General features: G+C 44.3%; 1 protein-coding gene across 1 annotated transcript; it reads right to left on the minus strand.

Moving 5' to 3' along the window:
* extl3 (exostosin-like glycosyltransferase 3) lies at positions 1 to 26,347 on the minus strand. Its single transcript, XM_079180340.1, has 6 exons — positions 26,202 to 26,347; positions 6,721 to 9,338; positions 5,894 to 6,021; positions 4,593 to 4,737; positions 4,351 to 4,479; positions 1 to 3,003 (listed from the first exon to the last, which is right to left on the minus strand). The coding sequence occupies exons 2-6, from the start codon at positions 8,854 to 8,856 to the stop codon at positions 2,794 to 2,796; spliced, it is 2,748 nt and encodes a 915-aa protein (XP_079036466.1). The 5' UTR covers positions 8,857 to 9,338; positions 26,202 to 26,347; the 3' UTR covers positions 1 to 2,793.
* Between the last annotated feature and the right edge of the window lie 475 nt (positions 26,348 to 26,822).

Genomic DNA, 26,822 nt, shown 5'->3' on the forward strand with positions numbered 1-26,822 from the left:
TAAAGTTTTAACAATGTTGAGAGTTTTTATTTCCATTAATCTGGCCTTCAACAGTGTGTTTGACACTATCATCAGTCAACATCAGTCTGGCACAGCGTGAGCAGCGTTGCAGGTGGCTGGAGCCTCGCCCACGGTCGTGGCTCAGACCCCGGAGCACACATAGTTTCACAGCTCCTAACACCTAGCAGGGCCACTGTGGCCTTCCAGGGGATTGTATCCTGCTCTGGGCCACGGAAAACCAGCTGTGCCACAGATCCTAGATTGGAAGGGGGGGGGGCGACACCAAGGACTGGGGGATTGGCAGGCTTTGACTTCCAACATACCAGCTGACCCCTTTTCCGCCCCAGGACAGGTTTAGTCAGCTAGGTAATTATGAGGCCCCCAGAGCTTCAATAAAAGTTTTCAGGTGTGACGAGGTTTTGGAAATAGGCCAGTTTTTTTTCCATCTCTGGTGCAGCAGAAGTGTCAATTTGGATCCGTTTGAGCTGTACGGGCATTTTACATCAGTGTAATTAGGAATTTGGCTCTTCGTACATCCCGTTTAGCTAAACATGCCTAATCAAATGTTTTTATATTTCACTGGAGAGGCCCGAGAGCAGCAGCAGCAGCAGCAGCCGCAGCCACCTGGAGCAGGTAGACATTTGGCTTCAAAGACACTTCTCTGCTTGCCAACCGACTGTTGCAGGAGCTCAGTTAACGATATTCTGTTTCAGGTCGACCTTCCTAACAATCAGGTCATCTTGACGTCTATAAAACACATTGGTCTGCCTGAGCGCTGCTCTCAGGTCAGTTACGTTCCTCCTCAAGCATTCAGTGGCACGAGCGAGTTTTCCTTGGCGAAGAAAGAAGCTCACGGCTCAGTCGGGTTGGAACCTCTCTGCGATAAGGAATAATAAACTACAACGTCTTGTCATTTTATTGAATGTGTCATTATCAGTTTTAAAAAAATCTTTTTTTTTTTAATAATATATTCAATAAATATACAGGAACCATGGACTTATGGGAGTTTTTGTGTCATAAAAGCATCCTCACAGTTAGAACCTTTTTGGAGGCTACAACAATAAAAATACGAAACTTATCCAAATATCTCTTTTTAAAGGGAACTCCGTCGGTCGATCTTTTTGTTCAGATTACAGGAATTAAGTCCGGTCAAATAAAAGACTTTTGGATGTATAACACATGATGGGTAAAGGCTCCAAAGGGTCGATTCCTAAAAAGTACCATGCAGAGCGGATGAGGGTGTACCAGACTGTGCACCCTGCAGACTGTGCTGTAAAGCAGCAGACATCGTACCTATTTGGCAAAGAAAACATTCATCAAGCAATGGTATAAAAAAAAAAAAGTGAAACCAACACGGCGACACTGTTAAGTGACGTTTCTGTCTGAGCTGGATAAAAGGTCTATACAGGAGGGTGACATAACCATGGCGGGACAAATCTTATTCTTCTGTCTCAAAGCCGGAACTGGCAATATATTAAGACAATAGTTCAATAGTTTATGCTTATTTGGTCTCTGGTGGAGAGTTAGATGAGAATATCTGGAAACACAAACAAGATGTATGTTAGTGAGCTTCAGCGGTTCTGATTTTACTTCCTGTTTTCCGGTCTGTACGTTAAGCTTACTCGACAGATTTTAGAGAAGGCGAAGACAATCTCATCTGACTCTCTGCCTGAAAGCAAACATTTCCTAATAGGTCAAGCTATTCCCTTTCAACTTTTTTTTTTTTTTTTTTTTAATCCATAATCCTAATAGTACATTTAATCTTCTTTATAATTACAACACATTTTGGCAGCTGTGATTGTGGACTTAGTTGCACTTCAGTAAGGGAACATCGTAACCGTTGATCGATCAATATTATTACATTGAAACATGACTACTTCAACCTCCGACCAATTTTACAAACATTAGTGAACGCCCTATAGCATCAAAAACAGGCCTCGAAGAGTGCACATCCTGGAAGCAGAACACAAAGACAAGATGGTGGCTGGTTTTCATGACAGATTTGAGGCATTATGGTGACCGCTGAAGAGAATTCCTTCTTGAGAACGTAACACTACTAAACATGATTGGGCCGACTCTTCAGTTAAGGTCCCGTCTCGTTTTCGGACGTTCCGGAAAATGTTCGTTCGACAGAGATTTATACATTTAGACATTATTTTAAAAAAAAAAGAAAGAAAGACTGTTCAATAAAATACTTCTGACCATCAGTGCTTCTATCACGTCCATGTACAAGAAGTACAGTTTGTAACTGTATGATGGAGAAAAAAGAAAAACGTTTGCTCCACTTACTGAAACTGTCAACAAGCTGCTGGGCCGATCGCAGCCTGACACCAGTCTGTCGGTGATTCGGTAACCGATAGCTCCAGTCAGGGAGAGTTTATCGCGGGAGAGTTTCTGTACACTGTGTACAACCACCCTCTTGTCCTCAGCAGGCCGTTGAGAGGTGCAAATGACATCTGTAGTGGTTGATGATCGAGCGTGATTGAAGAACATGAAAACGGAGGAGGGACATCCACTGGAAAGGCTTATTTAGTTGGCAGTGGTTCCTTTCAGCTTCCACTCCTCAAATTTTCAGTCGAGTTGTGGATTAGACGACCAAGCCAACAGCTTGTAAAGGTTAAGTTGTTTCTCACCCCAAACTTTCCTTCTGTGCGTTTATCCAGCAGTCCATCCATCCATCCGTCCATCCATCCTCATCACTGCTCGCAGTGGGAGCTGCTGGTCTTATAAAAACTTCCCAGTCCTTCGGCCCTCTCCGCCTTTTGGCTCTTTGCTGGGCCACTCAGCCCGCTGCTAGATGAACTTGAAGCACTTGGTCTTGTCGTGGGGCAAGCGAGTCTTAAACAGCACAGAGTCCACGCGAAACTGCGTGTACAGCAGTGGCATGTAGCCGTACACCTTGACGAAGAAGTTGATGCACTTGTGGCGTTCGTGGAAATGAGAGTCGTCGTGCGACAGGGCCTGAGGGCAGCCGGGGCAGCGGAAAGTCCAGCGCGACGTTACCTAACATGGACACAGAGAGAGAGAGAGAGACAGTCGGTCGGTTATTGGTAGTATTAGCGACCTTTGCCAAACTCGTCATCAGAGATAGCGTTATGGTTGCCAAACACGTCGCCCAGTCCTCATCCTAAACGGCTTTTTTTCTTGCAATGAAGTGATTCACACTCTTTTCTAGGACATGTTCAGTGATGATCTTGTTGGTATGAGAGACAAGGATCTACACCATTAATATTGTCCTCTCTGTGGAAGTGTGATATAAAAGATGTGCAGTCTATTCCATGATACAATCAACTCTGGCTGAACACCAAGCTCTCCAGCTACAGCTGATAAATTCTCCACTCGTCTTTTCAACGGCCAACGTTGACGACAATCGACTAGAAATGATCCGGTCTGTTTGTTATTGTGTTTAACCAAGTGGAAGTCTCAAGGAGAAGGGTCTGCAATCTTGCGTTGCTTCCACATTGTCAACATCAGCTGAATATTCAGACTCTCACTCACGTTTCCAGCGGTGTCTTCCGGCTACAAGTGTCGAGACGCAATAATAAGCAGAAAGGTAAGAAGCTGTGTTTCTTGAAGGGTTTTTTGCCATAATGTTGTCAGACAGTAACACAATAACCTGAGCCTGTCAGTGGCAAAGAAACACGGATTTTTAGAGAACGTACATTGACGGCGTGATTAAGCTGCAGCGTTAATCCTCAATACTGGACCAATTTCCAAAATTGGGGATCAAAGGGTCCAGGTTGGAAAATACTGAAGTTACGGTTTAAAACTACATAAATGTTGAAGAAAAAGACGAATATCCCTAAAAGCCGAGTTCGATTGTTGTTAATTCATCACCATGATGCATAAAATCAATGTATTTTCTGTTTTATTTGGGCTAAAAGAGAAATACAGCCCCTCTCCATTTAGGCCTCCGCATTCAAACTTGCCCCAAATTCATTATTCACAAGGCTTATTCCTAACAGCGAATTGCTGTCATGCAACACACTCCATCAAAGCAGTCCTTAATTCCCCTCGGAAACACCCCTGAATATTAACATGCCACTAAATCAACAAGAACTTAAACTGAGGGCTGCAATAACAGCTTCCATGGCTGGATTGCTATAATTATTTGTCTAGCCAATACGCTCAGCTGAACAAATGTCCTTCCGATAAAAATCCAGTGGACAAATCAGGCATAAAGCACCGATTCGATCTTGTGTTTTTGATTTATCATTTGTGTGGAGTATTGGATACGTCAGTTTGAGTAATGGCAAGGCTAAGTGGGCAAAAACATAAACACACAGGGCCCTGAGGGGGGGGGGGGGACGACATGACGTTTGCGGGTGCTGCATGTGCTCCGACACTGACCTTGATGGGAGGTTTGCGGGTGATGTGAGAGACCAGGAAGTTCATGGCGATGTCCTCGCAGTTTATGTAGTCGTCCACCATGTCCCTGATGGCCTGGGGCATCACGTAGGAGTACAGGTAGGCGTAGTACTGCAAAAATACAAGACGAGTGAATGAGACGGCTATGAGACGGCCAAAAAGATCAATTCAGGTGAATGCTGTATGTCTTTGTTTTGGGAGTGGTGAGGAGTAGAAGATCTGACCTTATGAAAGAAAGCAGCTCCTGTCAGGACCATGGAGAGCTCACAGGAGTAGTTGGAGTTATACAGCCAGGACTGGTGGTTCACGTCCCATGCGTGGTACCTCCCGGGGAAACCCACGATGCGATCTCTGGCCTCACGCCACACTCTGTGAGACACCGCAGAACACAAAGTCAGCACTATTCCTCATTTCAAATCGAGTAATTAAGACGTGACCGGGCAGAATTAATCAGTCTTTTATTGGTATTCGTCCCTTTTTTTTTTTCTTTAATGGTGATTAGTTTGGTTTCTAAGTGTCTGTCTGTTCACATCCATCTGTTTAAACTTGTAATCTACTGTATACAAGCAATGTGACAACTATTCGCCTCTTGGGAGCAATTAAGTAACCATTCTGTTGTCTTCCAACGAGTATATTTAAAACCAAAAGTGTCTCTCTTGGCTCATATTTACACATAATGGAGCCCAGTAACTGCAGGAAACACTGTGTTTCAGTTAATGAGATTAGATACTTCCTTCTACAGACACAGACGACGCAAGAAATTTCAAAAAGCAAACCAACGTCTCGAATGTGAGCCCACTGAAAAGTCTGAGAGTGAGCTGCTGCGTAATGCTTCCTCTTTGGGCGAGAGTGGAGGCGAGGAATTCTGGGAGAGTTTGAGATAATTCATGCCAAATGACCCCCCCCCCCCCCCCACACACACACACACACACACACACACTCACACATAACCAAGTTGTAGACGAGTCTGGGAGAGGCTCAACATGCTCTTTGAACATGACCTTCACATTAAGCTTATCTAGCTACAGTACAAGCTAATGAATCATGACTACAAGGAAACACGGTCTCTGGTTTGCTCTCAAGTGGTTGGTTCAGTTTCTCCGTCTCGTTTAGCATTTTCAGGAATGTGATGCCTCTGCATTTTTTTTTGACCCGTTTTCATGTCTCACTAGAGACGAAGCTTTCCTTCATATTTGACTGTGATCTCAGAATTTCTCCTGAGGAAAAACGCGACATTTAAATGAAATGCCTCGACAATGCAGTGCCGTTAAAAACGTATGCAGACAAGTGTGTTATGTTTTATAATTGTCATTAATTAAGTAGACATGTTAAAGTGTTTATCAATGTAAAAATCCACATTAAATCCACTTGGATTCAATATTTTTGATGTAAAACTGTAAAATGACACATGCCTGTATGCCTGTATGTTACCAGAGCTCAAACTGATGGCAGATTTTGTCTGTAGGGTGTTTCTCTTGAATATATGAATCCCTTGAGCCGCGTGCATTATGTCACCATCACTGACCTGAACCCGAACATGATCTCATCGTGGCGGAGATGAGCGTCGTCGTCAATCGACAGGATGGCCTCGGTCTCCACGGCGTCCCAGGGGAGGAAGCGGTTGTTGAGGCTGTTCTTCTCTGTGCGGACAACCTGCGGGCGTAGAAGAGAACAACATTTCTGTGAGTAGTGATACTTTAATAAACTACAAGTGTAGTCGAGTACATTTTGATAAACACGACACACAACAACTTCTACATGATTTACATACCTGCACTAACAGATCTCTACTTTGAAATTGTTTGTGACTGCTCATGATTAAACTGAGACTTCAAGTAAGACTCATCTTAGCACAGAGGTATTCCCGACATGGGTTTAAGTGCGTCTGAGGTTGTCATATAATCTAGGTTTACATGTGCCCTAAAGAAACAGTAAATATGCAGTATAAGCTCAGTGCCAGGTAACACCAAAGACTCTCCACGGGATCTATTTCTTCAGCTCCTCTTTCACAGCGCACCACATGTCCCCGTCACAAACTAATGGTGTGAATATGAACCACATGAATATTTTATTTTTCAGGGCTTAATTCAAAAAGCACAAATTGTATTATTCATGGATGTCAGACTCCTTCACATCTTTTTAGTAAAGCTGCTGGTAATTGGTGTGGACTCCTGCAGAGTTTCAAAGAGGCACCGATCCAAACAGCTCATCGTGATGTACTTCAGGTTACTTTTTTTTTTGCACTTCAGAGAGACGGGATGTGACAGAGATGTATCCCTTATAAAATAAACAAACACGGTTTAGATGAATGTGTGTACATTTGTTGAACTCTTTTCCTGAAGGAGCACTCACCACAATCGGCAGGCCGATGTCTGGCCACAGCAGGTCGTCCGACGGAGGCTTGGGTGAGTTCCACACCACCACTACCTTGTTGAGGTACGGCAGGCCGTTCAGTCTCTCCAGGGAGTTCATCAGCACCTCCTCCCTCTCGTACGTCAGCATCACCACGGTGAATTGTTCTCGGGGCACATTTCCTCCGAGAGCTGCCTGAAACTCCTTCCCCGAGCCTCCCGTACCGCCACCGATAGGCCTAAAACCAGTACCTGAGCCGAGGAATTTGGCTTCGGAGGGCAGCACGGGGTCCAGAGGAGTGTGAGGGAACAGATGGAAAGGCCCCGGGGCCCGGTTCCACGTTCTATAAGTCTCTGCCGCCGTGTATGTGAAGTTGCGGAGGAAGCGTGGAGAGGCGTAGGGGGGCTCTGTCTCGACAGGACCCAAATCCAGATCCCCATTGTCGGCCAGGTTGGCGTCGGTTCCTGCCATCTTCCCCGCTTTGTGGGGGATCTCGTGGGCGGGCTCTTCTTTGATGGGCGCAGCAGGAACCTGGATGCTGGTTCGGATGCTGGCCAGGAGGGTGTTAAGAACATTCTCCGTGGTGGAGAAGTAGGTCTCCCACAGAAAGCGGCCCTGACGCCTCATCGCCAACATGTCGTTGTCTGATAGGCTGCGGAGCAGGAAGTGCAGCTCGGTGACGCGAGGCTTGGGGACTATAATGGCTGCTTCATTCCAGCGGATGAACTGGTGGTATGGTAGTCTGGAGTGGTCCCCCAGCACGACTGGAATGGTCCCTACCTCGAGGGCCTCGAAGAGCCTCATCCCGCAGCCCGCTGAGGCCACCAGCTGTCCGTCCCCTGGAGCAATAACCAAGCCAAAAGTGGAAGCCTTGAGGACCTCCAGCCTGTCCTCCCTCTCGCCACAAAGAGCCCACTCGGTCGGCAAACTCGGCTGTGGGTTCTTGCAGGTGAACTCCACCAGCACCTGATCCAGGTGGCTGTCCTGCACCGCCTTTAAGGTGCCGATGATGCGATCGTCGTAGTCGGCCGGTGGGTCTCCTTCCATTTCCTCCTCGAAAGACTGAGGCGGCGCCTCCTGTAAGCTGCTCCTCAGTGACTCCACCCTCTCCCCCTGGAAGGTGAAGAGGTACTTCCTCTTTACGGGAACTTGAGGGGGCACTTCCAAAAAATTAGGCTCCGAGAGGGCGTGAACCAGTGGGGAGACGACCAAGTCAAAGCCCTCGCGGTACTGCTGCTCCAGGAAGGTGGACTGAGCGACCGCCGCCCGGCCTGTGCTCACATTGTACAGGAAGTTCTGCGTCATGGACTTTCTAGAGAAATGCACCAGTACATGATTGTGTCCATCGGACCTCCAGTGAGGGAGAGCTTTTAGCTGCTTCTCCAGCTCTGAAGGAGACGGCGGCGGGGCGGAGGACTCTTGCAGCTCTCCTACCAGCACCAAATACAGACAAGCAACGCTGGGGTTATCGGTTACATAAATGTTGCTCTTAACCGCTGCCGCAAAAGCCTGCTTCACCAGCGGGTCGAGATAATCCGCCCATGGATAGGAGCCCGTGTCGTAGACGTACACGGGAAACCCAGAAGTAAGAGGGCAGCGCGCATAGTCGAAGCACGACCTCAGGCGGCAGGAGCGGGCCGACTTGGGCGGCGGCAGTCCCGGGTCCTCCTTGTCTGGCAGCAGCCTGACCGGTAGTGATAACTTGGGCTGGTTCTGTGCCATCAGTTCTTTATAAGAATGCTCCGTCTGGCTGATAACATTCTTCAGCTGCAGCAGATCCTGCTTGGCGCTGTCGATGCTCCGCTTGCAGGCCTCGATGCGCAGGTTGAGCCGGGCGATCTCCCCGTTGAGCTCCTGCCTCTTGGCCTCCAGCTGCAGCAGCTCCTCGCTGACGGACTCGCGAATCCGGCACAGGTCCTGCACGTGTTTGGCCTCGCACAGTTCACCGCCGGGCCGCGGCCCGAAGATGCGCTTGTCGGGACCCCCGGCTTCGTCGATGGTGGTGAGGTAGTAGTGGGCGATGAGCGGGAAGAAAACCAGGATGAAGAAGAGCATGAAACTGAGCCAGGTGAGACGCACGCGCCGCAACACCCACGGCTGGCCGCCGGCACCCCCACCACCGCCGTTACGCTGCATTGTTGACTCTCTCAGTCTGCTCCTCGCCCGGCCAAGGAACCGTTGCAATGGGGATCAGCAGCAGCCATGATACGACCTTGTCAGCAAGGTACTGGGATGGATACTAAATCATCAAAGCTGGGCTGTGGCTCCGTCCTTGCGTAAAAGTCATCTGAGGCTGTTTGCCTCCTGTTAAGAGTCCTGTGGGTATCGGCTAGAGGTTCAGCCTCACCTGTATTCTAATATGCACTCTGATGCGTTACTGCCCACACAAACCAATGCCATTTCTGTTGCGATGGTTCCAATTCTTCCAAATCTATGTCAGGAAACAGTCCCGCGTCTCGAGAGGGGTTCCCCTCGATGGTTGATGAAGGGGGGGCATGGCTGCTCACAGAGCAGTGAGATAGCCGGTTGGGACAGTTGCTTCTATTTGGGTTGTGCTCATTTTTCTGGCCCCTTGTCAGGAATCCCTCTGGAGGTGGGGCTTCTGGAGTCTAGTAAACCTAGGAGAGAATAACAGGGGGGAAAAACAATTAGCGACAATGATTAAATTATTATCTGTACATCAAAGTGACTGCTAATTAACTATAAGAAAGAACAAGCTGAATTTAACAGGTAGAGCCCACAAAGCAGTCGTATTCCTTGTCCTAAAATATCTCATATTCTGCATGAAACTTCAAGCTACTTTCAGTAAAGCAAACCTGTGAACCTCTTCTGAAATGCGACACGGCCCTAAGGTGAGGTCCACAGTAGCCTTTATGTAGAGTCAGGCTTTCCATAGTCAGCCACCGTACATGTTTCTTTGTAAAACAAGCTCTGCAGCTCATCCACTGCATTATGTGCATGATTGCTTAGTCCAGGAAAAAAATCCTCAGTGTGCTGCAGAATACCAGAGGGTGTATCTTTTTCTTTCAATTTCTTGTCTTTCCAAGTCACAGAGAAAGAGACGAAAAACAGGGGAGAGCCATCACTAGTGAGCTACACACAGCAGGCGAGCCAACACCACCATCACCTCCAGCAGATCTCATTAAAAGGCCTCTTCTGTGTCCCGACCTCATCACTGACTCAAACTACTGAGCATCCCCGATAACGGTCCATCTTAGAAAGTGATGTGGCTCAGGCTTTTACAAAAGAAACCACCCACAACTTCTGATGCAGACTACTTCACTGTTGCCAGTTTCATTACAAAGTCTTCAAGACGCTCCAAAAGGCCAACGGAGGTGAGCTTTCAGGATATAAAGGCTTGAGTCCCCTTAAACAGGAGCGAACGTCACAGAAAGAGTCTTACATCGGGGAGCATAATTAAAATTTCAGCACAGATCGTTCCTTTTCCACGAGCAGCAGGAAGCCTGCATTCTGAGCTCTACAGCTTTATCAGACCGCAGCACAAGCCCGGAGGATGTTCGACAGGCCAAGTGCCAAACAAACCCTTATCAAACGCCGCGCCAACCCCACAACGCCGAGCGCGAGCCTTGATGCAGCAGCGCCGTTCAGTGACACGGTCGCAGAGGCGAAAAAAGGGGACGCAGGTGGTGTTTACCTTTGTGCAGACATAACAGCTCTTCTTGATAAGGACTTTATTCCCACGACTGGTGGATTCAAACCGTCTGCAGTTGTAACGTTTTCATTACTGCCGGGTTAGATCAAAACGCAGACAGATGCCATCTTTAAAACAAACATAAGGGGGGGAAAAGCCATCTCTCATTCTGTCTCAGTCAAGTAATCATTTCTCCACGCAGCCTCCAGGGGACGGGCACTTCTGATGTTTAGAGATTACTTTCTGCCCCCCCGACTCCTGAAAAACAGCATCTTGCAACACAGCTGGCGCGCGTGTGCGTGTGTGTGTGTGTGTGTGTTCGTACGCCTGTCAAGCAGAGGAATGTGGAAAGGTACTGGCCAATCACATGGCAGGCACGTGATTTCCTCTTGCCTAAAATGACCGCCATCCTGCTGCTACATGTCTCCTTGTAGCTGCATGTCTGAATGCACCTTAAACCTTCCATACTATCCGGCCACATGATGTTAAACCTGACAAATACAACGCAATGTCTTTTTATGACTTGCAACTTTTCCAAAACACACCTCTGCCTACATATTTTCTTTTTCGCACTAGGATTGAAACTAACAATTATTTTCATCATCCATTAATTTCCTGATTATTTTCTCAATTAAGGGATTCGCAATTTTGATGGTTAATAATGAAAACTATAATTCACCAGACCCCCCCCCCCCCCCAAGGTCTTCACCTTCTTTAATTTGTTCAAATAATACAAAACCCAAAGATATTTCATTTGCAACGATATAAAACATTTGAGAAACTGAGATCTGATAATGACAGAAACGAACAGTCAAATATCAAAACAGCTGGATGATGATTTTTCAGTTTTTAAAATATGAATTAATGCTCATCGCTACTTCAAAGAGCCCAACGTCTCGTCTTCAAATGTCCAAAACCCAAAGATATTCAATTTACCATGATGTTAAACAGAAAAAGCAGCAAATCCTCACAGGCGAGAGGCTTTTTCCTTTGATAAATGACTTTAACGATGAATCTATTACCGCTGATGAATTGTTGACGATTGATTTCCTCGCTATCGACTAATCATTTCAGCCCGAGTGTACAAGTTTGATTTAAAGGTCGCAGATTCAGCGCCACACGGAAATACCTTCGAGAACAACAGAAACATATTGCCTTCTGAATCTTCAATCATCTTACAGTTGTGTTTCCAGCAGCACGAAGCATGAATACTTCTGGAGTACCTGGATACATCTGCATTTAAAAACACTACCACACCATTAACAAGCTACTGACTAGAGGCCGGCTTTGCCAGAAACAGAGTAACCCCGGTTAACATTAGATAAGATGCTCTGGCCCTGAACAGTACCTACAGGCCAGAGGCTTTTTAGTGAAGTTAGACAGGAACATGTACAGTCGAAACTCCCAGGACACGCGACCCTCTGAACGCTGACCCTCGTCCTGCTGCTTCGTGATGTGCCCGAGGTGCAGAGTGACCGAGTGGCGGCTATCGCAACAGTCTGATTAATTGCTGCATGACTGCCAGTGTCACAGGAGCACTGGCAGACAGATGTTGGCAAACGCTGTTGCTGGGCCTAATCCGGTGCCAACAACACGCTGGTTTAAAAGTTCTGCTTCTGGGAAACGGAGCAACACACACACACACACACACACACGGATAGAAACTAAATCTCAATCTCTTCGGTTGTAGCTTTCTAATCTGCAGAATGTCTCCTCTCCGCTGCAGCCGGCTTAATCGGACTGCTGTCTGCATGGAAAACACACAGGAAAGCATTGATCGCTCTGGATTTACTTTGTGAGGGATCAATGATAATGCCGCCATTACCTACCGCTGAGCTGCGAGGCACTTTGGTGTTAAGCACCTAAAGGGCTGCCGTTGGAGCCATTTTCACTTGAAGGCTTTGGGCATACATGGCGCGCAAGAGAGAGAGAGAGAGAGAGCTATAAAATATATCTGAACTCAAAGAGAGATACTGATATGCTCGTCCTTGCCGTTAACCTTTCACGACACAGTCTGCATTACCAATATTAAAATGAAGCCACGGGGAAAAACAGATGTTCCAATGCCAATTTCAAATCAAAAACAAAAAACAGCTCAACCCCATCCAGCATTTTCGGCTGAATCGGAGGCATTTCTGATATCATAAATGAAGGACAACCAGCGCTTCACCTTCAATAAAAGGTGCTGGAAGTATCAAAAAGCTCAAATTGGTACCAGAACAACTCTAGCATGGCTGCAGGGAACAATTAACACATATTATAATATTCTTGGCAAATATTTTTGCCAAATTGAATTACATCCTTACATACGATGACTAATCTGTTTATCATACTGTAAATATTCCAGTACTGACACTGAAAATGAACACAAATATGATGTACGATCCATCCCCCTTTTCAGACGGCTAAATCCTGCAACACGTTGAAAACAAGTGATCTGGAGGAGAAGCTGAAGCACAGCCCACTGATGACCCAGATAAAAAAACAAAAACTTTTGCTCCACATGGTGAGCAGCACTGAGCAAGCAACGACTTAGTCAGCAAATTACCGCTGAGGCCTATGAATAACGCAGACTGTATTAGTCTAGCGGCCTGTAAATTTGATTTAGGGGGTATGGAAACTGACGAGTTGCATTTAACGCGGGTTTCAGTGTCAATAAAGATCAAGTTCTTCCGTCAGAGAGCGTGAGAGACTGTTAGGTTTGCAGGCACTCAGAGATGCATCGCGTTGGGATTAATACCAAGAAGATTCGGGCGGAATATCTTCATCTGAATGTCGCAGGTGCCGAGCTCAGAGCCCGAATGAAGCAGTGAGACGCTACTTTCCAGTTCCCAGACATTTTGAGGGCAGGCGCTTGTATAAATGTTTGAACAGTCTCTCTGCACACTGGCTTTTCTGAGGCGGTCCTGAAATTCCTCCCTGAAGAAACGAGGAGAACAGAAATGACATCCAACTATAAAACGGGCTTTTACTTTTACAACAATCAACGCAATTTCCAGGGGTCGCATCTCGTGTGGGGAAGACGGGGAAAGGCTGCAGCAGCTTGTGAATATTAAAGTTTCTGACATATCTTGCCACAAAACAGAGTGATGGTGGTTTTTTTGTTTGTTCGCGTGTCTGTGAGGCATCTGACAGATAGTAAGACGAAGTGAGGGATTTAGAAGGCTGACGGAAAGATCACACAGCTTGTATTTTTAATAAGGCCCCGGCTAGCAAGGCTCAAAGATGGAAGGTACTGCAAGGAATGAAATATTAAGAAGATGGATCCTTGAATTTTCTTTTAATGTCTCGAGAAGAAAAATCTTCTTCAAATGATAAGACTGGCTTTCAGAGTGATTTTCCACACCGAATGCTCTCTTCCACTGCTTAACGTGCGACTCGCTGCTTAATCAATCAGAAGAATGTATAATGAACAAAGACAAACTGTCATAAAGCAATCTGGAATTTGTCAAACAGCCTCCTTCATAATCAATTAGTCTGTTTGGGCGTCCTAAGTTCAAACACTGCGTATTCTTCTTAGAGTTTTTTTTAGAGTCTAAAGCTTTGAGAGCCCGTACTTTAGCTGAATGCTCACATCCTCATGCTAACTGGCTCACAATGACAATGCTAACATCTTATTTATGTCTATCTAATATTTGCTAATTAATACCACAATCTGCAGCTGAGGCTAATGGAAATGGCAATACTTTTGCTGGTATTTTGTCATAAATCAAACTGAACAAACTGATATTTTGACCTGATGATGGTGTACTTCGTAAAGACTCACAACACTGTTAGAAAGCTAGCTTTAAATATCTGTTTTTACTCTTCGAGATTTAGAAAAAGTGCAACGTTTTGACAGTGATTGCCATCAATCCAGAACAATGCTGCTAACGTTGGATCTGAGACACAACATAGCTGAGCCCATATGTGCCACGAGTACCAGTACATCCGAACCACATGGTCTAAAAGAACGCTGCCAAAGACAAAGGGTCTCTCTCTCTCTGCCGCGTTACAATGTTACACGCGTTAATACCAGAGTGTTTCTCGAAAGTCAGCCACTCATCACTTCCACAGCCGCTGTAGGAAGGTTAAATATACTGCAGGGACCACTTATCGTAAATGCAGAGAAATCAATAAGAAAAATAACTGAGTGTTCTTTCTTTCTCTATAAATAAATGTTCCGCACATACATTATATTACAATAGGTGTTGAGGGCAGTGAGTATTTATCACTTGTTATTTTTTAACCTTTTCTAATGGATTTAGCTGGTTAATAAGGTTGAGAATCAGCATTCACAGTCATAAATTGTCTCACTAACGATTCCATTCTGTCACTAACAATCAAGCCGTACTGATTCGTGTGATTGTAGCCTGAACTATAAAATAGATTTTCTAGCAAAATGCTAAAAACGTCCTTATTCCAGCTTCTCTAATGTGTAGATTTGCTGCTTTGCTCTGTTTCTATCTATTTTAATAGAATTAACTTTGGGTCTTCAACTGTTTGGACAAAACAAGAAATAGGAGGTTTTCACCTTGGGCTTCAGGCCCAGACGTTTGCTTTTACATATTCATTAGTTGCAGCCCTACGCTCTACTCCAAGTAGAACAGAGACACCATAAAAAAAACCCGAAGCATGTGAATGTTTTAAATCCACAATATACACCGCTGTAGCTGACTGCAGCAGTGAGCACACGGGCCTCTGGAGGTGATGCTGCTGCACTCCGGAAACTCATCACGGCTTCTGGGACTCCAGGTTATCCTGATGCATTTCTCTCCTTAAGGAGCTTCTGGCTCATCGCGCTTCGCAGACAACCCTTCAAATAATTAATTGTGATTTCATGGAGAGGATCGAGGTAGGGCACTCCCCATGGAGGTGATGGTGGAGGTGCAGGGGGGGGGGGGGGGGGGAGAAGCAGCTGCAGGGGAAAGCACAGTCATAGGGTTGTGTGAGGGGAGCAGCTGTTTCAGCCACGGATCACAGCTTATCTGCAGACGGCTGACTGAGCCATCTCAAGGACTTTTTATTATTTAATTTTTCACTAGTAACAGAAGTGCCTGTAGGGCTGTGGAGTCGTTCTCAAAGAGTTAATGAAAAGTCAGGAGATGTGGGTCTTTTTTTAGATCTAAGAATCTCAGAGAGAGAGAGAGAAACATGTGATAGTTGGTGCTGAAACAATTAGTTGGTTCACAAAATGCCAAATAAATCAACAACCATTATGATGATTTACTTATTTATTTCTTTTGTCACTTATATTGAGAACATGTGAAGTGAGGCAGCCAGATGTTTACAGAGATGGGGATTGCCATTTTTAACAATTCCCTTGCATTTTAGAGTTTATAAGGTCCGCATTGGCAAATCCTAGAGAAGCTGATATTCCAGTTTTGAGAACCCGGAACACGACGGCTGATACTCAGATTGAAAAACAGGTTTCTGATCGATGTCGGCCATGTCAACCCCATTATGACCTTTTCTCAACGTTTTGTCATGTCATAGTAGGAAACGCTCGGTTGTATTTATGAACATTAACTATACCTGCATTCCACAAAGAGGTGGTTCTGGTATTGTGCCCGCCGGCTCACTGAATAGCTTGTTGGGACTGAGCCATCGTTAGCGTTACCAGTTTCACCTGTGCTTTTTAAAACCAGGACAGTGTGCATGCTTCCTCATTCTTTCTTCTTTTTATTATGCTTTAGAGCTGACCTTATGTGCTTTCTTGAGAACTGTATACTTTGCCATACAGGCCAGATTAAAGAGATTTAGTTAATTACAGTTTAAATAACGGCATTAAACTTTAACCTGTATCAGCACTGAACACTTCCCAGTGATGCTGGTGGGTGCCGCTTCCTGCTGCTCCACTAATGATCCAATAAGGCTGAAGAGAGGACAGCGAGGTTATGATCATCGGGAGTATTTGGTACGGTGATGACACGGCGCGAGAGCAATTAAAGTCGCCCTCCACGTGGACCACTTCCTGCTCGGTGCAAAATTATGAGCGTGTTCACCTTTATCTCTCTCAGAGAAGACAAAGACACACGGAGGCAGACAGGAAACGCACCCTTCACTGGAAACAAACATCACACGATGCGTCCGTGTATTTATAACTTTTCTGAATACCATTTTGCAGGGCAGAGACAAAGAGAGAGGTAGCCAGATAAAGAGAGAGAGCGAGAGCGAGAGAGAGAGAGAGAGAGAGAGAGAGAGAGAGAGAGAGAGAGAGAGAGAGAGAAGGAATGAGTTCATAATGACAGATGGGCCTCGGTGCCTCCCAACCTCCAAAGCTCCTGCAATATGACAAAGATTACACAGGAGAGCAATTCAACAAAACAAAAAAGGTGCCCATGTCCTTGCGGGGGGACATGTTTGACTTCTAAAAGACAATCCAAGGTAAAACATACAGAAAAAAAATGCACCCGGATAATTCTTCCGGCAACTTTATCACAACCGTCGACCAATTTCAGAGACGAGGCTCCGTGTTCGTAAGAGCTGGGAGGGTGAAAACAAACTGAATGTATCGCAGCAGCTTTGCAGCGAGTGCTAATCTGTCACTGAAGCCTCTGCTGTGGAACAAGCTGCCCCCCCCCCCCCCCCCCCCCAGTGAGGAGAGACTCACTGCGTTGGTGAAAAGCTGGGAGTGTGACGGCCAATTAGAGTCAGAGCAGACGTACAGACACACAGGACTCCCTCCTTTTTCAGCACACAAAAGCTCGCACTTCGCTAATGAGCTCCAACTGCTGAAAAAAAAACAACTCACGCAGTAGGCAAAAATTTAATTATGCGTCCTTTGGTTTCCCAAAAATGGTTCGTTAGCGTTGTTACTTTGCTCCTCCCTATAAACAAAGCACAGGGTTAGCTTGAAGCTCTTTCATTTAATTATGGCTTTACTTCTTTTTTTAAAGTCAAATAAAATTGACGTTGGACTAAATCTATTTTAACCAAAGTGCAGTAAAAATGTGTCTATTTTAATGTAAAAATAAATAAATAAAAACTACAATTAAGTTTGCCCCAGGACGGCAGTCTGCTAGTCCGCAGAAGAGGGAAAGAAATAGACGTGAATGTGTTTAAGTTACAGACTGAAGCTGCAGAGGAGTTCAGTCGGTGAGCGGACTCCAGGCAACATTCACCACTAATTCTTCCTAACGCGGTGTGAGAGGCAGCGTTTGACGAGCATTTCTTGGCTTCTCCCAATTCCTGCACAGTCTGGTCATACATTTATCTTTTTAAATCGTATTTACATATGAGCTGGAGTGCTAATGAGGTCATGTAATGGAACTATGAGCTCACATTGAGCATGCCTTATGAGTTAAATGTCTTTTTGAAGTGTCTCAGTTGAGGGTATTTCCTACAGTTTTTATAATGTCTTCGACATGTGTAAAGGGAACCGCAGGGGCACTAAGGCTAAGACTGACTGAGGAGGATTAATTTGGACTATTTGACATTGATTTAGCTTTTTAAAACATTACTACTACTACTCTTATCAACATTTAACTTTCAGTAGAGACAGGGATGAATGATCTTTTGGGAGATGAAAATGCTCCAGCACCATTGTAAGAACACAGTGTAAGTTCAAATGTTTCAGTTGGTTCCCTAAAGGTATTAAAACTGTGGCCTGACTAAACTCACGGCTGCATAATTAATCTAAGATTAATTGCAATCATGATTTTTGGCTTCCCACAATGAACATGATTAACTGTGACATTGATGTTTAAACTCAGCCGCATAGCAAATCAAGCGCTTCCTAAGCTAACAGCCGGCCATCAGGGGGCTTTAGGCTAACGTTAGCTACTGTGAACAACGCTTCGCTCAATCGCTCAATCACGTGGGTCAGGTCTGCAGAAACCCTTCTACTTCAGAGAAGAAGAGTGATAGACTGTATATTCTATGGGCAAGACAAAAAGACAGCACGTAATTCAGGTGAAGAACCTTATTTTAAGGCTGAGATTAGTTCAGTGATTTTGCACAATATTAAAGTGAAAATCTATTTTGCTTCTTGGAGATGCACTGAGAATAACGACCAGTCTTATTTTGACGCAAAGATTTGTACGATGAAAGTAGCTCAACATCAAAGTGAAAGCAGTGCTCTGTTTATTTAAATCTGAAAGCACAATAACGAAGTATTGAATAATCATGATGAATAATAATGATCTCAAAAGATAAAAGATCATCTTGATTATCATTTTGGCCGTAATCACGCAGCCCTAACTATAAACTGGTCTTATTTCTCTGCAGAATAGAAAGACCTTTGAAATAACATAAAATCTGCCAATATTTACTGAACGGCTTCAACATTCTCATATATTTGAAGTTAGATGAAACAAAGTTCAAACAAGCTTCTCCTCCATGTCCTGTTATAAGACATTTTACACAAGATAACACAAGATATGACAGGGAATGTCTGTGCTCAAATGCCTGCAACTGGTATTTGACCCATTCATTACCAAAAATCTAATTACAGGCTGCCACATGGTACTCATTTAGCCATTCGCGTCTCCATAATTACTTTAGGCTGAGATGAAAAGGGACATGAGAGTCTGAGACTACAAACAGACCCGTCATACACTGGCAGAAACGCATACAGCGTCACCCAAAAAACAGAAACAAAAACCAGATTCAGGATGAACATGGCTGTGTTTATTATTATTATTGTGTGCGGCTACTCTGTAGCTCAAGTAGAAGGTTATTGCCCAATTACATTTTCATACTTTTACTGATCTCGTTACTTTATCTCAAATCTTAAATAACGTCTCAAAACAGTACTTTAAACACATTGGACACACTGTAAAATATGTTTTTATTACATTTTCTTCTTGGGTTGTAAGATGCAGGCGATGATATCCACATTTCCCTCATTGATTAATAGTCTTTCCCTACTTCATTGTGGATCGTGTTAGCATTTACTGCTTTATAATTACACTCTGATTTCAGCCAAAATAAGACGGGTTGTCTGAGCTTTTTGAAGCAGGTCCATATAAGTGGTGGTCACGTGACATGTATGCAGAGTTAAATTAAAGTAAATTCCTTTCACAAGCCGCGATGTCACAACTTTGAACCTTGATTAGTCGCCTGGGCTACAATCATGCTTAATCTGGAGCAAAGTGAATCCAGCAGGTCACAACTACAAGAACTTCCACGACTCAACGTTACAACAGTTTGTAGACAAGGAGCGGAATGAGGGCAGGAAGATACATGAAGAGTCCTTTTGTATTCAAGAGTGGAAGCTGCATCAGTGATTGAATACATCAAGTTCACTGCAGCGGAGAGTCTCAAGAAACCTCTTTCTTTCTGTCTCTCTCTCTCTCTCTCTCTCGGTGAAGCAACATCGAAGGTAAATCAAAGGCACATTGTCCACCACATCCTGTCTATGTATAAGTAGGATACACAAACTGTTTACAAGAGTACACGGAGGATAGAAAAACATAGACGCAACTGAACCTCCTCATCTCCATATTCTTTATTTCCTGAAGCCAACCCAATGAGCATTAGCCCCGTGGTTAAGATCTAGTATAAAACTGGCACTAAATTCTCAGGTGGAGATTTAGAGGAAAGCATTGTTGTCACTACTTCAATGCGTTTTAAACACATTTGAATCATTTGAGAATCAGTCAACGGGTAAAATAACCAGCAATGAATGTCTGAAAAGTCAAGGTACACCGCAATGATGTGAAAATCTAATAGGAATCCAATACTGCCACAAAGCAGTCCTGCTGTGGCCCAACACAAGCTGAGATGTTAATGGTTTGGCTACCACGGTATAAATGATATGGCAAAATCTCTCACGAGGGATGTCATTGAACAATCGATTAGCAGTTAATTGCGTGAACAATTTAACCGATTCAAGATATATTAACTGATAATGTAGACAAGGCGTGAAGACAAGGGACGGGAGGTGTGACTGTCAGAAAATGTAGTGTAAATTTGCTGTGGCGTGCAGTTGCACCACAAGGTGGAGCTTCTTACTCTTTAATGAATGAGTTAATTGTTTTGTTTTGGGACCCCCTGAAAGGGTTACTCCATGCCCTCCGCAGAAGAAATGAGTCGCAGCGTGCCTCGCCCTGCTCACTGAGGTTCCTCCTGTTGATGAACTCTGTGGCACACAGTTGAGGAAATTCCACCGAGTTGTTGTTTTGGTGGCTGCACGGTTTAGCTATCCGAGGCTAACGCTAAACTAGCATCTTGAACAGAAGCAGCTGCTCGAGAGCCGAGTGTGAGATAGCAGGACTCTTAATATTACACACGCTTCCAAGAACATCAACAACAAAAGTGATCAACTGTGTAAGCGACACACCCCTGCTGAGCATGAATGCATTTTAGCCGTGGCAGTAAATGGACATAAAACGAAGTCATCGTGTGTCCCTGGAACATCTGTACAGCGGCTTCCAGCAGCTACAGTAAAACCAGTCAGACTGAAGGGGTTGGGGTAACCTGGTTTACATTTATTTTATAACATTACAGGTATTTGCTGTTGAAGGCTACAGTTGCCGTTTGCTGAGTAACACTGAAGAACAACAATTTGAGTTGTTTAGTTTATCATTCAAGCAACTTGGTGTTGTTATGACTCCTAATGTAACCTTCTCTGATTTTGCGTTGAACATATGTCATCATGACAGTGGTTAAACATGGAAAAACATCCAAGTTATTTCAGAATTTGTTAATGATTACCCGATTATTGATTGTTAAGCCGACTATCTGTGAGAGAAACTTGCATCTCTCACTCTTGACGGTTGACAAATTTATAGCGTCTCACTTCTGTATCGTAATAGTGTCCAAGCCCAGTCAATAAGTGAACCATTAAAGGAGAACGCAAATAAAACAACAAATAGGGTAGGCAGCACCATCCTAAAGCTTTACGCCTACTTCTTTCATTACAACTCGACAGACACGGAACTTTAAAGAGGAACATACCCAGTACATCCATGAACCGGTTTAATGTGACTGTGAGCACATTGGGGAGACCGGGGACAAATAAAACAAACGTTAACCTCGGGATCACTATGTGGTGGCGAACAACCGTCTACATATGAGAGAGGCCAACAGCTACACTCAACATCTTGAATGTCTCACAGATAACAAACATGTAACGGTCATTTTCCAACACAGGTATAAAGAATAACGTATCAGGGCCCTGGCAATGAGCGTTTACGTGGCTTACAGGCACACGTGAGTGGAAGCGAGACATCGTTAGTGTTATGACATACATCTGTGTTTTTCCTGCTCTAATTAGTCCAAAAGTCGACTGTGAAAAAAGTATTTTCAGAACAGAAACCCCCCCCCCCAGTTTGTCCTCAAGTACACCTGCTGGTTTGCAGGCAGCAACGCTCCCTCACTTATTTTTCTCAGTGTGGTATTACATCTAGAAGATGTCAAAAAATAAGTTATTGAGCCGTTCTCCTCCGTCTGCCCTCAAAAACTTGTGAACAGCCGAGCGCTCTCGGCAGCCTGCAAATGGAAGTACGGCTCCAAATATTTGCCTTGACGACTGACTCCAATTCTGGAGGTCTCTGCCAATTCCCTCTCCCAGCATTAAGAAGCGCTCTGTGACGGCCCCGCAATATCAGCCATTTGGTTTAATCCACACGGCTAGTTTGTAATCCACGATAATCAAAAAATAGCCTACGTCTGAGTAACACTGAGAAGTAAGTTAAATCCATCGAGGACTGTCCTCATTCGGTAATAAGGCCGATTTAAACATTTCACTTTGATGCTGCTTGCATAAATATCTGAAAAGTCACTGGCAATTATTTTGTTTTGAAAGGATTGACGGTTTGAGTTTAAAAAAAAAGAAAAGAAAAATAAGATTGCACTTAATAGTATCGTCTCTGCCATTAATGGCTGCACCTAGAAGTTTATTTATTAACTAGTTTTTATTATCTTATTAATCTCTGATTAGTTTCACAATTAATCGTTCTAATTTAGTCTATGAAATGTCCATCAGAGGTGACACGTCTTAAAACGTATTTTATTATTCAATTATATAACAATATATTCAAACAATACAACACAGGGAGAAGCAGCTAATCCTCAGTTTTTCCTTAAAAGATGACCCAAAAAAAAACTATTAAAAAGCTCATTGACGGTGTTTTTTTTATCTAGCGATAAATTGTTGTGGCTCCACTATCATAAGTTTTATTGAAACATTGTGCTTATAAAACCCTTCCTCCTTCAACCTGGCTTCCCCCCCGCACACACTTTACAGAGAAAACCGCTAAATTAACACACAAACCCTAAAATCCTGCCCTCCTAACAAATAAATCCTCTTGTTATCTCTCCATAGCAGCGGCAGCAGCCTCGCTCTTCCTCTCCCCCTCCTGTGCATGCTGGCGTCGACCATAACAGATTGACTCAGCCCGACAACAGCTGCCAGAACCCCGCGAGCCTCGTCCTCCAGACACTGATGGATTGTGGGAGGGGAGCCAGGGTGATTAGCCCCCCTGACACCAGAGAATTATTTGCAATGTACCATCCCATAAGAGATTGCACCTGAGTGTCAGCGTAGGGCGTTCGCACTACTTTCAGTCGTGTTGTTAGCGGCCAGTCGGCCGTAACAAAAACACACTGGGCTTGAAATCAAACGTGTCAACAAGTGGCAAGTGATTGTGCGTGTGTGTGTGGGCACTAGTCAAACTCATCCAGAGTTTGATTTGTTTAAAAGAAAGTACTGACAATCTAAATATCCACTTTCGCCCTGCAGCTAAGTTTATTTTTAACCGTTTCCTTCACATGAGGCACTTACCTTCAACTTGACAGTGACATGCACTGACTAAGGCCCACTGGAGGGAGGCAAATGGTGCTTCTATTTGAGGAAATATATCGCTGCTTGGAAAATGAATTAGCTGAGAAATCCTACTGCTCGACTAGCAGTCATGGCAGACAGAGCTGCTGTTTGCTTACTGTGCCAAAAGTAAAACTAGTCCGGCCATCTCTCTTTTTCCCAGCATTTCTCTGCTCTGACCTGCCACATCTGTTCCAGTCAGTACTTTCACTCACGCCAGTCACTTCTCTCCTGCGTATCGCAACAATAAAAACACAAACACAAAATCTTGCCGTCATCCAATAAAGCGTACAGAGCGATCTGTCCAAGGTTAATGTAGCCTAACTCCTCCTGGCTCGTAAAGCAGATGTTCATTAGAGAAGAGGAGCTTCGGGAACACTCGGCTGTTCGAGTGGAGTTAAACCTCGCCACTTTGTCAGACGAGAGCGGGACAGTTTGACAGAGTCGGGCGGCTCGAGTTGATGATTCATCCAGACCCTCGTTACAAGGAGGTGGCAATTAATGGCCGAGCCTCAAAGTTCAACAGCACAGACAAATTCTTCTCACTCGGGGCCGTGACACTTTTAAAAAAATCGGACTAAAACCACAAATCAGGGCGGCAATAAAGAAGCATACTCCATCCCTGACACCTCTGCTGTTCCTGCTTTGATAATTCTAAATGTCTATTAAAAGCAGAAGGATTCACTGATGAATCTTAGGCCACGCCCACACCTTTTGTGGACTGTTATCAGATGCTGCCTTATATCTCACTGTCACACAAGCGCCTTTCGAATTACTATCTAGCAGCTCAATGGGATTTATTTTGTGTGGTTCCAACTATTAACATCCGTCGCAGGCCAAAATATTCGACATTATTCAAACAGTACAAATGTTGCTACTGGAATGGAATCTATATGAAGCATCAGGCAGACGTCCAATTATTAAATGAGGTCAGCACATCTACAAGCATCTTATCACATAATGAAATGCTGATTGTGCAATTATTCTGCATTGTGGCATTTGTTAAATACCGTGTGACCACAAGAAGAAGAAGAAGAAATGCCCCTCTGAGAAAAAGATCAATACCCTCGTCCTCAAAGGGACTCATAAAGACATATTAATGCATGCTGCGGTCCAACCTAACGTAACGCTAGGTTAACATGTTTCTATAGTTTTGGATAGAGCTACATTAACTGAGTTTGTGTTAAATCATATCTCAAAAAAAAAAAAAAAGCCTTTTGCTTAGTTGACTGTTTACAAACTGTTGTTTGTATCTCAGCGCAGAAAAGAATGCCGCCAACTACAAACACCCATCTGAAACCAACCCAACGCTAGCATCTGCTGCGATACGTTCACAAACCGTAGCACTGACTTTACGACAACCACTACAATCCACACCACTCTCTGAGATAACACAGACATCGATCTAATAGTGCACGACAAACATAGCTGACAATATAACTCGAGAAATGATGAATGTTAGAACGGGAGTGAGGAGAGAGCACGCGATCCAGACAGTGATTAATCCGACTCGACATCTTTGACATCAGATGAATATTTTGTGTTCCTTCTTAGTTTTCTCTACATCATCAGATTCAGGACACCCCATATGTTCATGCTCGGCGACTTTATGTTCCCACCAAGTGTCAGGCTTTGAGATAATAAATAACAACATCTCGTACATTCAACTCACCATCTGTGATGTATTGTGTGATTTGACAAAAAGCATCCTCCTGTCAAGTAAAAAAAAAAAGCACAACTCATGCTCCGACGATGCACACAGCCACAAATACACCGACCACACAGCTCTGGTATATGACCGCTGTTAAGTAATCGACTTTGGGCTCAGAAATCGTAGTGAAAACTGATTTACAGGTTACAGAAACGTAACCAGTGACAGGGAACCTCAGTGTTCCCACTAACGTCCTAAGCATTAAGCATTAATAGAGGCTACTGGGGTGCATTTCCCAAAACTACAAGAGGCTGGCTCACTCCATTCATCTCATATTCTCTGGATTGCTGTGACGCAGCCGTGCAATAAATCCTACCTTCAGGGAGGCTGTAATGGTCCAATTTTGGATGTTTCTGATATTTAGTCAACTCTCAATTATATAGGGAGAAAAAGTACAAAATAAAACTTGTTATTTTTACATTTTAAACTATATTATATGGAATCAATACCGTATGAATGAGCAAGCAGCAATACCTGATGATCTCTTCTATGCCGAGTAGATCAAATACATTAGATTACAGTTATTGCTACCTTGCTCAATGGCAAAGGTAGCCTACAACATGACTGACAGAGCAGAATGTCAAACGTCTTCTCCACATTCTGAGAGAATCTAACCTTTGTCCGACCACAGCAAACAGAACATCCATTTCCACATTCTTAGCCCTATAATGGAGTCGTCATTAATAATCGCAGTATTAACGGTGTTCGTGTATCACCAAGTGTCACAGAAAACAATCGTCGGTGTATTAAAAAAAACATTGTTGACTCAACAAGATGCTCGTTGTGGTTTTCTTAATTGGTGAGCATCATCATGCCGGTTATTTATGCTTGCCAATAATCAAGTCGATATTTAATAGTCTGTTTTTATGAATGGAGTTAGGCGTGACATTTTACTCCTTGTAAAAGAGCGGTACGTTATAGCGGTTGTGGGGGGGCGCATTAAAGAACATGTTTAGATTCCCAACATGTGTGGCAGTCACATACAGACTACAAATAACGTCTGTGTCATGCAAGTTAACATCGCTTTGGTTGACGTGTGCCTCAGCAGCCCGTGATCAAAGCAAAACAGACTCACGACTTGCAGCGGCTACGGGGAACGACACAACTGCACGAAAGTCTTGATACAAACTACCAACCTTTTATACTCACACCTGTTAGAATACCCCGCATCTAAAACACAATGAGGACAGTGGACACCGCGACTATTGTGTTGGTTATAGTCCGGCGGGGGGTTGCAGGGGGAAAGACACAAGGGGCCATATGTCTCATCTGGCCAATTAGCTAGCCTGCTAGCCAGCACACGAACATCACAAAATGCATTTGCTCTCAACTACACTGGCAGACCAGCGTTAGCTTCGGCCGCTACTCACCCCGGCAGAAGAGTCGAGGATGTCCTTAAAAACTGAGTCACGGCCGCGTGGCACGTTTGTCAAACCGTCAACAATCCTGCTGTGCAGAATTCGAACGACTACAGTCACCGGACAAGCCTGCGGTGTTGCTACGTTTTTCGCACCGCTCACAGCACCATTAAAAGCTGCATCGTTGGAGCGACGGCTGCACAAACAGCGCCGACAGCGCGCCGCAAAGACTTGTGGGAAACGGTGTTTACTAAACGTGTCGCTCAATTACATGGATTATTGGGGGAAATGCTCCACCAAGTGGTCAACGCGAAAAACCAATGTATTTATTTAGCATTATGAGGTGTGTGGGAAATCGTAACAGAAGAGCGCAGCATATGAAATATAATATTGAAAGAAATACACTTGAACTTAACATAAGACATGTAGTATGAAGCTAATGGAGCCTTTAGTTTTTAAATGGCAGTACATTTTGTATTTCTCACTGAGAATATATATAAAAATATAACTGACCAAGTGAGATACAGGATCTGCTAATATGGGCTCATGTCCAAATGTAAGAGTACAGAAACAAAAATCTTCTGTTTGTTAATATTAAGCAAAACATAGCTTAGTTATTATCTGTTGGAAATG

Source organism: Pholis gunnellus (genome assembly GCF_910591455.1).
Source record: "Pholis gunnellus genome assembly, chromosome: 19".
Taxonomy (NCBI): Eukaryota; Metazoa; Chordata; class Actinopteri; order Perciformes; family Pholidae; genus Pholis; species Pholis gunnellus.